The sequence below is a fragment of the Myotis davidii genome, unplaced genomic scaffold (assembly GCF_000327345.1).
Source record: "Myotis davidii unplaced genomic scaffold, ASM32734v1 scaffold93, whole genome shotgun sequence".
Taxonomy (NCBI): domain Eukaryota; kingdom Metazoa; phylum Chordata; class Mammalia; order Chiroptera; family Vespertilionidae; genus Myotis; species Myotis davidii.
In genome coordinates, this window is record NW_006292095.1 from 8,423,652 (window position 1) to 8,437,654 (window position 14,003).

A 14,003-nucleotide genomic window follows, 5' to 3' on the forward strand; every position below is an offset into this window, starting at 1 on the left:
GCGGCGGCGGCGGGGGCGTGGGAGCCGAGGGGTTCGCGGCCTTTGTGTGGCGGCTTCGCTCTCCTACCCCTTCCCCTGCCTTTGTGCGCTCCCAGTCTGTTCTTTGTTGTGATTGTCGGAGGAGCCTGAAATCCGCGCTCGGGCTAGAATCTCCTAGACTAGAGGGAGCTCAAGTTCCCGGGCTGAAACTTTGCAGGCTATGAAATGTGCACACAATGCTGCGTGCGGGCCCGGCCGGGGGTGGCTTCCTTGGTGTCTTTGTTGGCCTCGCACTGGCTGCGATGGGGCTCTGTGCCCGTGGGAGACGCCGGGTTAAAGAGCGTGGCTTTATGGAGTTGATAACGCTTCGCAGATACGTATCTCGGAGCTCGGTTACCCCTGGGCGCAGGCTAATCTGGTCCCAGGAGCCTCATGGTGGAGTTTTCACCGCCAGACCCAACCACCTCATTCACTAGCCACCCTCCCAACCCCCGGGTGATGCTAAATTTATCTCATCTGAGGCTTCCTTTGCGGTTCAGGAGATAACAGGTTGGGCGTGGGTCTGATTCCTCACCCAAGCTAATTGAACTGGGGGCCTTTCTCAGGGATCCGTTCAAAACCTTGAATACTAATACTCTCTAATGGTCCTGGGATCTTGACCGCCTACTTGTAACGCTTGTAGAGTTGGGGTAGGGGGAGACCTAGTCTTATCTCTGAGTGTGGCAAACTGGCTAGTTAGGAAAAATTCATTCTGAAAGCAGGCTCCCTCTTGCTAGGTCTTGGATTAATTATTTCAAGAGGCTTTTGTTTTAAGGCAAGGTTTGGGCAGCATGTGTAAGAATGCCCTCCCCCACCCCCTTCCTCTTGCAAGTAGTATCTAATTTCCTGACAGTGAACCAAGCTCTGTGATAGGCGGGCATTGCGGGAGAGGGGGCGGAAGACGGGGGTGAGGCCGAACGAACTGTGTATCCCGGCATCTGGGAAAGATTCCTTCGGCTGGGAAGGAGGCATTTCCCAGAGTCTCTGGTCTTTCTTGGCCAGCCCTTCTCTTGACGTCATTCCCACTCCCAGCCCACTCACGGAGATGAAACCTGATGTCAGGGCTTGCATAGGTCGGCTGAGACAATGGGGAAGAGACTTCAGAAGAAGAACGGCGGAGGGGGCGGGGAGGGGTTGTCAGGCACACTGGCCTTTCTTCTGGGCAGCCCTTTTTCAGAGAGGTTCTTAGGCCAGCAGAGGACACGCTGCTTCCTCTGTTCACTTCTTAGTGACTGAGAGATCCTGTTCTTTGACTCCAATGAAGAAGCAATCCCTCTCCCCACCGTTTTGTGAAAAACCTCTGAATCCCCTCTTTCCTGGGGTTGGTGTTCTGTCCAACTTTTAGAGGAAAACTTCACCATCCAAGCAAATGGACCATCTCTTGGCTATGAAGCTCTTCTCACCTACACCCCCATCCCATAAGAGTCCTAAGCTGAGTGACTCAATCTTGGGTTATCAGACAAGAGAAGATGATGAAGATGGACTGCTGAGGCCAAAGTGCCTGCAGAGTGCATACACAAGTCCTCTACAATAGCTACTGTCACCCCACTGGGAGCTCCCAGAATAGGAAACCAAGTGAGATTCTTTGGAACCCCAAAGACACCAGAATCCAACCTGTAAAAGAATGCATACAGAGTCAAGGCAGATTTGCGGTTAGGTCCTCTTATAGCATCAAATAGTGTTGGGGGCAGGGAGGGATGGAGTTGTTCTTGTTGGGAGGAAGGCCTCATTGATATTGCGGACACAGTTTCTTGAAGGGAAGCCCTAAGACCCTTCTCCAGAATAGACTCAGTCCACCATGATGTCTTCAAGAAAATTTGATTTCCTTTGGTCCATCGAGCAAATATTTGAGTGGAGGGGTGGTGAAAACTTTCTAAACCCTGCTGGAGACTAGAAGCAAGGGCTTATTGTTGGGCATAGCAAAGTTTAGTAGCTAATTATTCCATTGTTTTCAGCTTAATAAAAAAATCTTTCAGGATAAGAATTACTTCTTTACTTTTTGTTTACCCACAATGTGTAGGTCATTGCGTAAATCAGGCCTTCAACAATACTTGTTCATTGACTGGTCATCCATTCAGCTGAGGGCAGTTTCTAGGCAATTTTCCCAAACATCAGTCTACTTACTTCTGAGTGTGAGTTTCTGCCAAGGTGCCAGGGTTTGAGAAAATTAGGAGTTATTTATCTGTTAACTAGTTTTTGAGAACCAGCCAAACACTAGACTAGGCACTGGAAAATATCCAAATTGCTTTCCTCAGACCTCAGAGCATTCAGGTTTTTAAGGACTTTCATCTCTGATCTTAGGATTATAGTTGCACCTCCTCTGTGCTTCGTTTTGTATGGTGAAAACCTTTTTGTCTGGCCCTTGCTGGTTTGGCTCAGTGTTTAGAGCAGCCGTGGGCAAAGTACGGCCCACGGGCCGGATCCATCCGGCCGGTTTGAAATGAATAAAACTATTGAAAAAAAAGACCGTACCCTTTTATGTAATGATGTTTACTTTGAATTTATATTAGTTCACACAAACACTCCATCCATGCTTTTATTCCGGCCCTCCGGTCCAGTTTAAGAACCCATTGTGGCCCTCGAGTCAAAAAGTTTGCCCACCCCTGGTTTAGAGTGTTGGCTCTCAGACTGAAGGATCTTGGGTTTGATTCCCAGTCAAGGGCACATACCTTGGTTGCAGGAAGGCAACCAATCAATGTTTCTCTCTGTCTCTCTCCCTCCCTTCCACTGTATCTCTCTTAAAAAAAAAAATCAATGGGAAACATATCCTTGCATAAGGATTAACAAAAACAAAACAAAAAACAGCCGAAACCGGTTTGGCTCAGTGGATGGAGCGTCGGCCTGCGGACTGAAAGGTTGCGGGCACATCCCCAGTGGGAGATGTGCAGGAGGCAGCTGATCGATGTTTCTCTCTCATCGATGTTTCTGGCTCTCTATCTCTCTCCCTTCCTCTCTGTAAAAAATCAATAAAAATATATTAAAACAAACAAACAAACAAAAAACACCTTTGTGGCTTTCTTCTTCCCTAGAAGGTAAAACCATCTACTCATTTATCTTCAGTTTCTATCATGGTGCTTGTCATATAATCAATGCTTAATGTATGTTTGAATTAAGTTGATGCTAGAAACAACTGGGCAATGTAAGACAATTACTAAGTATTCAAGAGCCAGAACATGTGATAGAGCTGTGAGCACATAGAATTCTGGGAAGAGAGGGTCCCTGGAATATCACAAAGACCAAGTGTGGTGGATTTTAGGAAGGCAGGGAGTTTCAGGCAGGTGAAGCTGATGAACAAAGGCATGGGGCGGTGAGTACAAAGTTGGGCGAGAAGTAGTGAGGAGACAGGCCCACATGGGGTGGTGCTGGAGGACATTGGTGGGAAGGTTAAGAAGGGACCCAGTGCACACATGGTTAAGAGGAATTTAAGCCAGTCATGAGTTTGGGAAATTCATGATAGAAACAGAGTAGGATGATATGAGAGCCATGTGGGCTAAATTAGAGGAGGGACTAGACATCAATTAGGCGACTGGATAGGGACTTGGAATAGAATTGGGCCTAACCTCTGTTTGGAATAGGGACTTGGCAATAGAATTGGGCACAATATATGAAAGAGGTTTGGAGGGAGGCTCATTATATGGTCACTGGATCGATCTAGGGGATGAAGAGAGGTATGAGAAGTACATCAAAGATGACTTCATCTTTCAAGCCAGACTTCTGCTGAACTGTAGCTCTGGTAATTATAATGCAGAATTCTGAAGTATATATTAATGGGTTCTGGCTCGTAACCAAAATGTCAGGAAAGTTCCTAAAACCCATGTTGAGGGTTCGAGTACAGAGGACTTTGGAGCCAGGCCTTGTTAACTGTTGGAATATAGACAGTTCAATGATTCTTTTTAAAATTAAACTGGTAGCATGAGAATATGCCTGGGATGTAGCAGGTATATGGTAAATTCTCGTTTGCTTGTCTCACCACATTCTGAAACAAGAATGTTATGCTTATCTTTTGGATCACTATGATATTTTTGCCTGCAAGCATGAATAAACACTCAACCAGTTTATTGCTTATATCCTATCTTTTTTTTTCTCCCCTTTTTCCTTATGGTTAAACTGTCAGAACCAGTAGTCCCAAGATAGAGAATGGCTCCAGCACTGGCTAATCTAGCAACTCAACTGATGAAATCTTTCCTCCTCTTTGTTTCCCCTGCCACAGGCTTTATATTGAACTGCTCTCTTTCCAGCTATAACTTGGCTGCCACCAGGACAGGTGTTTTGAGCAGACATGACCAAAAAAAAAAAAAAAGAAAAAGCTTCCCTTTTTCAGCAGACATTTCTCTGTGTTTCATTGGCCAGAATCCTGTCACACACCTACCTCAACACAAAACCCTGGCAAGGGGAAGACGACTATCACAGTTGGTAGACCAACCAGGATACCCCTGAGGTCATGTGAGAAGGGAAGCAGCTAGTGGGCTTCCCGAGCTGAATGCATAGGGCTGAGGACCTTGTTAATGTGTAGATTCTGATTCATTTCTTCTCGGGTGGGCCCAATACTCTGCATTTCAAATAAGCTCCAGGGAATATCACTGCTACTACGAGACTGCACAGTGAGGCTTTGAGTAGAAACCAGGACAGTAGACAGTAAGAGTAAACTGCAACCCCCACCCCACTTTCTGGAACTCAGCCTTGGAATGAATAATTTCTATTTTGGTCCTATTGCAGCTTGTCTCCTGGAGCAGGTGGCTTCATAATGACAAATGACCTTTGGGGTTGCACTTTGCAATTTACAAAGCATATTTCTTTTTTAAAAAATATATTTTTATTGATTTCAGAGAGGAGGGGAGAGGGAGAGAGAGATAGAAACATCGATGATGAGAGAGAATCATTGATCAGCTGCCTCCGGCATGCCTCCCACTGGGGATCAAGCCTGCAACCCAGGCATATGTGCCCTTGACCGGAATCAAACCCACAACCCTTAAATCCATAGGCCGGTGCTCTATCCACTGAGCCAAGCCAGCTAGGCTACAAAGCATATTTCTTAATGCTGGTTCTCTATGTATTTTTTTTTTTTTTTGGTCCTCTCTGTATTTTCCTTGTTTTCACATAACAGAGTGAAGCTTAGTGAAGTAACCTCATAAAAGGTCACGTAGCTAGGAAGAAACAGAGTTTAGAGCCCAAATATCCATTTCCTCACCTAAGGTTCTTCATTTTGCTGCTGCACCATATGGGCTCTAACTGAAGGAAGTATTTCCATTTTTCTGCCCATTGCCTGAAATCTTGACATCCACCCCACCCCGCCGCCTCCACCCCACCTCCCAAGATGGGGAATGCAGCTTTAAGTACTGTGTGTAGTTTTCATAGATTGGTTACTTGTCCCATGATCACATAGCTAGTAAGTATTAGAACTAGAACATGAACTTAAGCCCTGGAATCAGAGGTTTAGGAGCCCAGAGTCTGCCAGTTCTCTCTCCGTCTTTGCTGACACAGAGTACATCAGCCCCAGAGGTACAGTTCCCACTAGAATAGTATTATTTTTCCTCCCCCTTTCTCTGCAGGGTGTTTCTGCGGCCTGGGACTGGTTAGTACTAACAAGTCCTGCTCAATGCCACCCATCAGTTTCCAAGACCTTCCTCTGAACATCTACATGGTCATCTTTGGTACAGGCATCTTTGTCTTCATGCTCAGCCTCATCTTCTGCTGTTACTTCATCAGGTGAGTGACTCACTGGCTGACCTGGAATGGGGGAGTCAGGGAGGAGGCAGCCAGGGGTAGGGTGAGCTGAGCGAGGCTTAACAATGGTCACTGGCTTCCAGCGGGTGTCCTGCTTGAAAGACAGGACTTAGCCAGTCCTTGACTGGGCCCCCGAGGCCTAGTGTTTCTGTTTACATCAGCCTATCAAGTTGTCCCAGAGCATATAAGGTCACTATGGGTTGGGCTGCATCCTGCCTCTTGGCCAGTTATGCTAAGGTTGTCAGGCTTACTGTCTGACAAAGTAATGTCATTGATGGTCCTTTAACTGTCTCTCTTCCCACTCACACCCTCTGGGTAGCTGGGGATAAGTAGGCATGAGTTACACCAGCGGCACGTACCTCTGTCCTCCTGGGAAATCTTTCTATGTCCAGCAGATGCTAATATTAGCCAGCTGGTGTCTGGAGATCTGCTTGTTTATTCTGCCTTGGAGCCCTTATTTTTGAGAGTGAAAAAAACTAAAAGCCTCCCTTAGTGCACAGGGACCCAGGGAAGGACTGGAGTTTCTCCAGGAACTGTTTCTTCTCCTGGTGATAAGACATGGGAACTGTGGCTATTTCCTACCAAAAATGTGGGACATAACTGGAATTTAGACTGGAAATTAGAGTCATTTCTAACAAGAGCACTCTTTTGGTGTTAGTCATTCTTCGCTGTATATTGGGGAGTGCTGAGCGCCTCTGACTAGCAGAACATGCTAGAGCCATTGTGATAACTAACCCCCACAAATGCTTGAGTAGATGTCAGCTGGAGTCTAGGCTAGTGTCTGATCAAATCATCTAAGAAGATGAAATTAAGACAGAGGAAGGAGATCTGGTTCCCTACTGAGGCGTCCTGGTGGATTTGAGTCCTTCACCCAGAAGGAGGCTAGAGAAGGTGCTTGTCCTATTCTTCAGGCTGGAAGATCTCTAAGAGGAGGAAGTGCCTGCAGGCCTGCACCCCAGTGCTCTCGGTTCTTTCTCAGAACTTTAAAAAGTCCCTACAACTAGAATTTTCCACTGAAGCCACTATCTTCTGTAAATACTTTTGTTTTTTTCCTCTTGTACAATTGTGTCTAGAATTTGCATCTCACTATTAAGCGGGGGGTGAGGATAGGTTTCTGGTATTGCCCCAAGCCTGAGTTTTGTTCCTCAAACTTCCATCTGCCTGACCACCAGTCACTTCCATCTTCTCATCTCGAGCAAATGTGCAGTTCCCAGAGGCTGAAGGTGGACACATTCCAATACCAAAGATTTGTGTATGATGCTGGAGGAGTCTGTAAAGCCAACTCCACTTGGTCCCTTTACACACACACACGAGCTCACATATGCCAAGCTGCACAGGTGACCAAGTGAAGAAATCCTAGAAAATCACTCTGGGCCACTAAGTAGATGACCACCAGGGTTCATTTCCTAATTCTACCCCTAATGGGTGTAACCTTAGATTTTTAGCTATTCTTTACCAAGTGCCACCTGCATACCAGACATCATGGTTAGCATTTTGTAAAATACTTAGCTCACTTAATCCTCAGAACATCCCTGCAGTTTAGGTATGAGTCCACTTTATAAATGGCTGATTCTTACTCCTTGACTGTGAAGTGGAGGGGAACTGTGGCTGTGGCCACCTCTTTACAGCTAAAGATTGGGTGTCTGCAGGAAGAGAGGCTAGGAGCTGGGGATGGCTGATTAATTTTTGTTTGGCTGGCCTGAAGGAACAGAGCGACAGAACCGCACGGTGCCAAAAGCTTTCCCGTGGCAGGGCTGCTCGGCACCACCTGTCCCTTCTGCCGTCATCTGCCCCTGCACCACCCCACTCTGCTCTGCAGCCCGCTCCGAGCCAGCCCACCCCGCAGTCTCATGGCTCCAGAGGCTCACTGGTGTGTGGCAGCCTGTGGGCGTCTATATATAGAAAGACACACAAGTGCAGAAGCCACTTCCTCTCCCTGCTTCTTGGTTTCCTCCTCAGCCAAAATAGGCCTGTGACCCCGGCTCGTGACCTGGTGAGCTAATTGGCCAACACCAGCCTCCACTCCCAGCTCCCCCACACTCATTCTCCCCCAGCCCCCAAAGGGCTGATCTCTGCCCCCCACAGGATGGAGGGGCCAGTGAAGTACACACAGGCAGGAAAGGAGCAATTATTTTCAGGACCTGGTTGCATTGTTTGTTCCAAAAGGGAACAGAAGCAAAGGGAGAGCTCACTGGCAGTGGCTGGAAATGGTGTCATTGAAATCGGGGTATTTTTAGCTACTTTGCTCACCCATCAGCTGAAAGGGCCACCTGTCCAATGTTGTTGGCACCATATCCCCTGCTGGGATGGCCCGGCATCTTTGTTTTCTTGTTTTGTTTCCTTTTGCAACCTGTTTGGCCCCGTTTCATCACACTAAAGCTTCCTGATCCAGAAATCTGCATGCAGGCTGCAGGTGTAGCGTTAAGCCCTTCAGTGTTCTGAGCGTCCTGGGCTCCGAGAGGCAGGCTTCTGGAGTTTCCTCGGATAAGACCATTAAAAGGAGGGCACCCCAGGCATCCGCCCGTACAGCGACATAATAGCCATGTTGCATTGAGGCTCACAATGAGGGGTCATTCTCTGGTTAAGAAGCAGGCTCCTCACCGCTTCCTTAGTCACTCTGCTCATACCTGCTCAGAGTGGCTGTCTCCCTCAGAAGGTGGCTGTAAGCACACCCGACTGAACATTCCTTCTCTCCCCAGTGTCTGTCGGCTGGCAGGTATGTAAGCTTTGGATGCATCCTTCCCGCCCTTCTCACTGGGACGTGGGGACAGAGATGCCTGTGAACATATGAAAGTGCAAAGTGAAGGATGGGGCAGTGGGAGCCCTGAGGAGGCCTTTATCCACCCCTCCACTTTAGGAACCCTCCGAAGAGGGGAGAGAAAGGGGACAGATGTGCTGCCCAGGCCTCAGCCCTGTGGCAGGAGCCACTTGGATTGGAGTTCGTTCTTTAGAGGATCCAGGCACATATGGCCTGGCCAGGCCCCCGACAATGGAGTGCTCACCTAATTGGTGAAACAGGCCACATTTTGTGTTAAAGAGCTCGGGCTCTGTAATCAGATAGACTTTCATTCAAATGCTGCCAACTGGCTCTGAAGTTTGAGCAAGTTACTTCTCTGGACTTCCTTTCCCCTCATCTGTGGACACGGAAGCCTGTCCCTCTGAAGCTGTTTGGAGTCGATGGGCATGTACATGAATATGTTAGTGGGGGATCGGGGCACAGCAAGTCCCCGGTAATGGTGTGCCGTTGCCTTTAGTAACGCGTGCCAGGTTTTGGCTCTTGAGAGAGGCAGCATGCAGGCCACCAGCTTGAAACAAAAAGGAGCAAACAAAGAAGGGCTCGCCTGTGTTTTCCTGGCACCGTGAGGGGAGAGTGCTGTTTCCAGAATACTGTGTTCTCCAGGCAGAACGTCCCCCACGGCCAACAGACACTTCTTTATCCTGCTTCCCTAGCTTAATGGAAATAGCCCTTTTAAGACTATCTAACTTCTCTACACTCGGTAATTGTTAATCTATAGGGTTTGGGAGCCTGCAGGACTTTACCTCCTGAGAAATGCAGGAAGAGGGAATCCTCCAGTCGGTGGCACTTGCAGAAAATTTTGAGGCTGTTGAGCCTGAGTCCTTAATTCACTCTGGGTGACCCACATAGGTCCAAACCCTACTCCATGGCCTCTATAGGGTGAGCCACCCCTGTGAGCAGCCACCTGTCCCCACCCCCAGAAGAAGCCAGGCAGCCCGCCTGCCTCTCCTACTTTGAATGGCTCTGTTGGTGCCATAGTGACAGCTTCTCTCCCTTTCTTTTTCTCCAGCAAACTGCGGAACCAGGCGCAGAGTGAACGATACGGATATAAGGAGGTAAAGCACCGCATCTTTCCCTGAGACTTCCTCCTCTGCTCCTTGTCCTGCTAGAGACAGAAGACGAGAAGAAGCTTAAGCTGTCCTGGCCTGGAATCCCCCTCAGCCTCCCCTCTGGCCTTCTCCGGGGTTAAATCCTTTCACTGTCCTTGGCCTAGGCAGTGCCCAGAGCACCCCCTTAATAGAAGGGGGCAGGGGGGAGGGAGGGAGGGAGAAGGCAGAAGGGGAGGAGGATCCTGTGCAGAGCTGGGGACTTCCCTCATTGGTTGATACCACCTGGCCTCGTGATTGTCTTCTTTGGACACCATGCTGCCTCCTTTGTTCCCAGGTGGTGCTTAAAGGGGATGCCAAGAAGTCACAATTATATGGGGTGAGTGTGTTGGGAAGCCAAGTGGGAGGGCCCCCGTGGGTAAAGCACAGGGCACCTTCAGCTTTCAGCCTGGGCCCGTTCGGGAACCTCTGAAAAGAAGGTCATTTTACCCTTGTATATTTACTCTGCCCTGGCAGACTATGGATCTAAGTAGTGTGTCCATGCCTGTGGTTCCTCCCTGTCCCCCCATTACTCTGCCCACACCCAATAAATCCTGGGTTCCCCTGCACTCTGACTCTTTAGGAATAGGCCATTCCTACCCCTTTCCCACCTGTGCCTGGAGGTTACCTAACTCACTGCCCAAAGCTTCCTTCCATAACCAGGACCTCCTGCACACAGTGTTTGTGGTTGTTTGGAGAAGAGAGCGTCCCAGATATCATCAGACACAAGATTACTGAGAAATGAACCCATTTTGTCCCTGTTTTTAAATATATTTTTATTGATTTCAAAGAGGAAGGGAAAGGGAGAGAGAGATAGAAGCATTAATGATGAGAGAGAATCACTGATCAGCTGCCTCCTGCATGCCCCTTACTGGGGATCAAGCCTTCCCTTGACCAGAATCGAAACCGGGCCCTTCAGTCTGAAGGTCGACATTCTATCCACTAAGCCAAACCAACTAGGGCTGCCCCTGTTTTTTATATCTCAACAAGTTCAGATGTTTCCCAAGCCCTCTTCTAGAAGAGTAATTCAGTTGAGATTGAGGGGGTTCATCTATATGGACAGAAGGCTGGATTTAAAGAAGGTAACCGACCACATACCCTCACCTTACCTCTCATTATTGAGACATGTCCCCTTGCTAAATGTGCTAGGCTAGAAAGCATTAAAAACCATTCTTCTAGAATAGCACTGCCCAACGGAAACCTGTGGGACTGTGGGTTGGCGATAATGTGTGTTCAGGGTGGTGAGTGGGGTTCTTGCCCGATCTCACACTGCCCCTGCCCCTTGCTCTCCACAGCAGACCTGTGCAGTCTGTCTGGAAGACTTCAAGGGGAAGGATGAGCTAGGTGTGCTCCCGTGCCAGCATGCCTTTCATCGGAAGTAAGTGTCCACAGTGGGGATGTGTGCCTGGGGGTGCCTTTTAAAAGAAATAAACAGGAAATGTCTTCTAGAACCTACGATCTCTACCTCCTCCCACCTCCCCCTTGTCAGCAATGTCCTACAGCCTGTCTGGACAGCAGGCAAAAGGGAGAGGTTCGATTGCAGTAAGGATAGGATGGTCTGGGTCTGAGAAACAGCTGGACTCTGAATGATAGCCGGCCAGAGCAGGTTGAGGTATCTCACGTCTTCTGTTGCCCACAGGTGTCTGGTGAAGTGGCTAGAAGTACGCTGCGTCTGCCCCATGTGTAACAAGCCCATCGCTGGCCCCTCCGAGGCCACTCAGAGCATCGGAATCCTATTGGATGAGCTGGTGTGAGGGCTGCCTTTACATCAAGGCCTGGAGAAGACGTCTTGCCTCATGGGTGCCTGGTCCCTCTGCACAGCTGCAATGAACAAGACTGTTGGGTGATAATGGTCATGCCTACCTGAAGGGAGGTAGTACAGGGCTGGTCTCCCACCATCAGTGAGAGGCCAGACTTGCCCCTTCTTCCTGCCTCCTGAAGTCTTCTTCCCTGCTACTTAGTACTGAAAGCATCGCCCATCATGACCAACGTATCCTGGTACTGGATGATTTCCCTGCCTGACCCTGCTCTGGGGGAAGAATCACCCTTGAAGCACACAGTAGAGATAGAGACCATATGACCACAAAGGGATGAGATGGGCTCTGTCCTCCCCTGTCCCCCACTCCTTCCATCAGAAGGTTAGAAGGGAAGGAAGAAAAGATCAAGGAACCAAGTGCCTCCAGTGGAAGTGAGGGAGGCTCTGTAGGAAATTAGGAAGAGCAGGGACATAACAAAGCAAAGTCAATGTTTACATGGGACCTATGGGAACAAAGGCTGGCTGGCCAGCCTGGCTACAGGGTAAGGGAGGGCCATCCCTCCCCCTGCTAGGGTCTGCGGTGCTATCCATTCGCTCTCTTCCTCCGTCAATCTCGGAGCTTCCTAGTCCACGTTGGAGTCTGAGTGCCCCTCCAGAGGAAGGGCTTGTTCTACACTCACACGGATTTCCAGGGGCTTTTTCTAAAGGAGCAAAGGGGACCTGAGGTAGGGGGTGTCTGAAGGTGAAGGTAGCAACAGACACCTTCTTCCCCTTGTAAATAGTATTTTTATACTTCATCCTCACCATCTCAGGATTTATATATGGAATGGAGGGGGTGGGGGGTTCCGTTCCTCCCCAGAGTGGGTGAGGGTGGGAGAAGGTATGTATTTAAAGAAAATTAAATTTAATAACAAGTTTCTCTAACCTTTTGGCTGTGGTTGTGGCCTGTGTCTGTTGGCTTTTTTCCACCAATAAGGAACAAAGTTCTGTAACTGCTGCTTCTCACTTCCCCACATTCAAATCAAACACACACACACACACAGTTTCCTAACCCTTAAAAAGAAAAATTGGCCATAGATTACTGCCTGTACAGCACAGGTTGGGACTAATGTCAATGTACTTTATGACCTGAATAAGCCAGGCTCATTGGATTTCTAGAATATTTTTAAAGAAAGTTGGTGTATGCCACCATACCGTTCTGCCAACTAAGACGCAGTAGAATTCTACTTGTATTTAAAGCTGTTGTGCTCTTAACGCAACCAAAGAGGTCTAGGTTGCTACCACGGAGGCTTGATCTCTTTTCCCTTATACTTTTTTCTTACCGTTAGCTGACAATCACTGACCTACCTTACCCTATGCCACATCTGGAAATAGGACTTGACATTCGATGCCCCTGTGCGCACTCAGATCTTGGACCCCATATCATGCCACTTTGCTCTCTGTGTCCCAAGGGGGTGATGTGTCAATAATGGATATGCAAGATGGATTGAGAGTGGCAGGAACAACTGGGCTGTGGTCACCCTGCTTGGTGAAAGAGATTAGTGCCAATGGTCATCCCAGGGGGCAAGCCCTGGGTACTGTGTACAGGAGAAGCGTTTGGAGTGGTGGGTCACGGGCATGCAAGAGATGCCCATGTGCCCAGAGGGGCCAGGCCCAGGAGTAGGTGACACCCTCACCCCTGTAATTGTACCATGGAGGCTCTTGGCACAGTCGGTGCTCAGGCTGGACAGATCTGAGGTGCAGCTGGGGCATCTCAGGGGGGGACCTTTGCCTGAGGATGTGCCTGTTTTTCCCATTTCACACCTCCAGGGGTAATTCTATCTTCCTTAATGCCTCTATACGCCCTGCCTGCTGCTGCCAACCCTATGAGGCCTGGTCTTTCCTTCATCGGGGCACCACTTCTCCCTCTAGTCCTGCCAGCTTGCTTTAATGTAGGAATAAAATGCATTTCCTACGCAAAGCAAAGCAAAGCCCTTCCTCTAGCTCCTGCTGCAGGCGGGGAAGCCAGTGGTCTGCAGGCTGGCTTCATCTACTTGCTCCTCCCTCACCATTTCCCCTTCCTCTCAAGGGAAATCCAGGTTTGGCATGTTGTCATTAAAATGTTGGCACTAAAATGTCTGAGAACTCAAATACCATTGTCCTGGAATCAAAATGACAGTGTAAAGTTGCCTTGTATTACTCTCAGTGCTTCAGGACAGCTAGGCAGGATGGGACTCCAGAGGGGGAAACTAGATATGTTTTGCCTGGTCAAATGTGAATTATTAGTAACCAATCACAAGTGAAATAGTCCCAAATTTAGAGTCATTAGTGTGGTCTTGTTACTCAGGTCAGCATTCCTAGGGCTGCTGCCATCTGTGCCAGACACTGTGTGAGGGAACAATCCTTACCTTGGGAAAGGGTGCAATCACAGTATTTTGGGTCAGCAAGTTTGTTGTGGTAGAGAGACCCTTAACTCGGTGTGGAAATCCAGGACAGAAAGGGTTTCTGCAGGAAGAGGATACCTGAGCTGAGTCTTGAGAGTGATATGGACAAAAGCATCCCAGGATTCAACGGCCTGTTGTGTGCCAGAGAGTGCAAACAATTCAGTGTGGAGTTGTGCAGGGTGTCCTGTGTGCTGCCAGGA

At 48.7% G+C, this 14,003-nt stretch overlaps 1 protein-coding gene across 3 annotated transcripts in view; it reads left to right on the top strand.

Annotated features, from left to right (window-relative positions):
* The window catches only part of RNF122 (ring finger protein 122), a 13,645-nt gene extending 276 nt beyond the window's left edge, over positions 1-13,369 (top strand). The window contains exons 2-6 of one of the 3 annotated variants that reach the window (XM_015565243.1): positions 5,568-5,724; positions 9,549-9,594; positions 9,923-9,964; positions 10,923-11,002; positions 11,264-13,369. In XM_015565243.1, the coding sequence (XP_015420729.1) occupies positions 5,568-5,724; positions 9,549-9,594; positions 9,923-9,964; positions 10,923-11,002; positions 11,264-11,378 (440 nt within the window). In that variant the 3' untranslated portion in view covers positions 11,379-13,369. Of the gene's footprint in view, positions 1-5,567; positions 5,725-9,548; positions 9,595-9,922; positions 9,965-10,919; positions 11,003-11,263 lie in introns of all 3 variants that reach the window. The other 2 variants (XM_006765596.2, XM_015565244.1) reach the window with 2 other exon arrangements.
* Positions 13,370-14,003: the final 634 nt, after the last annotated feature.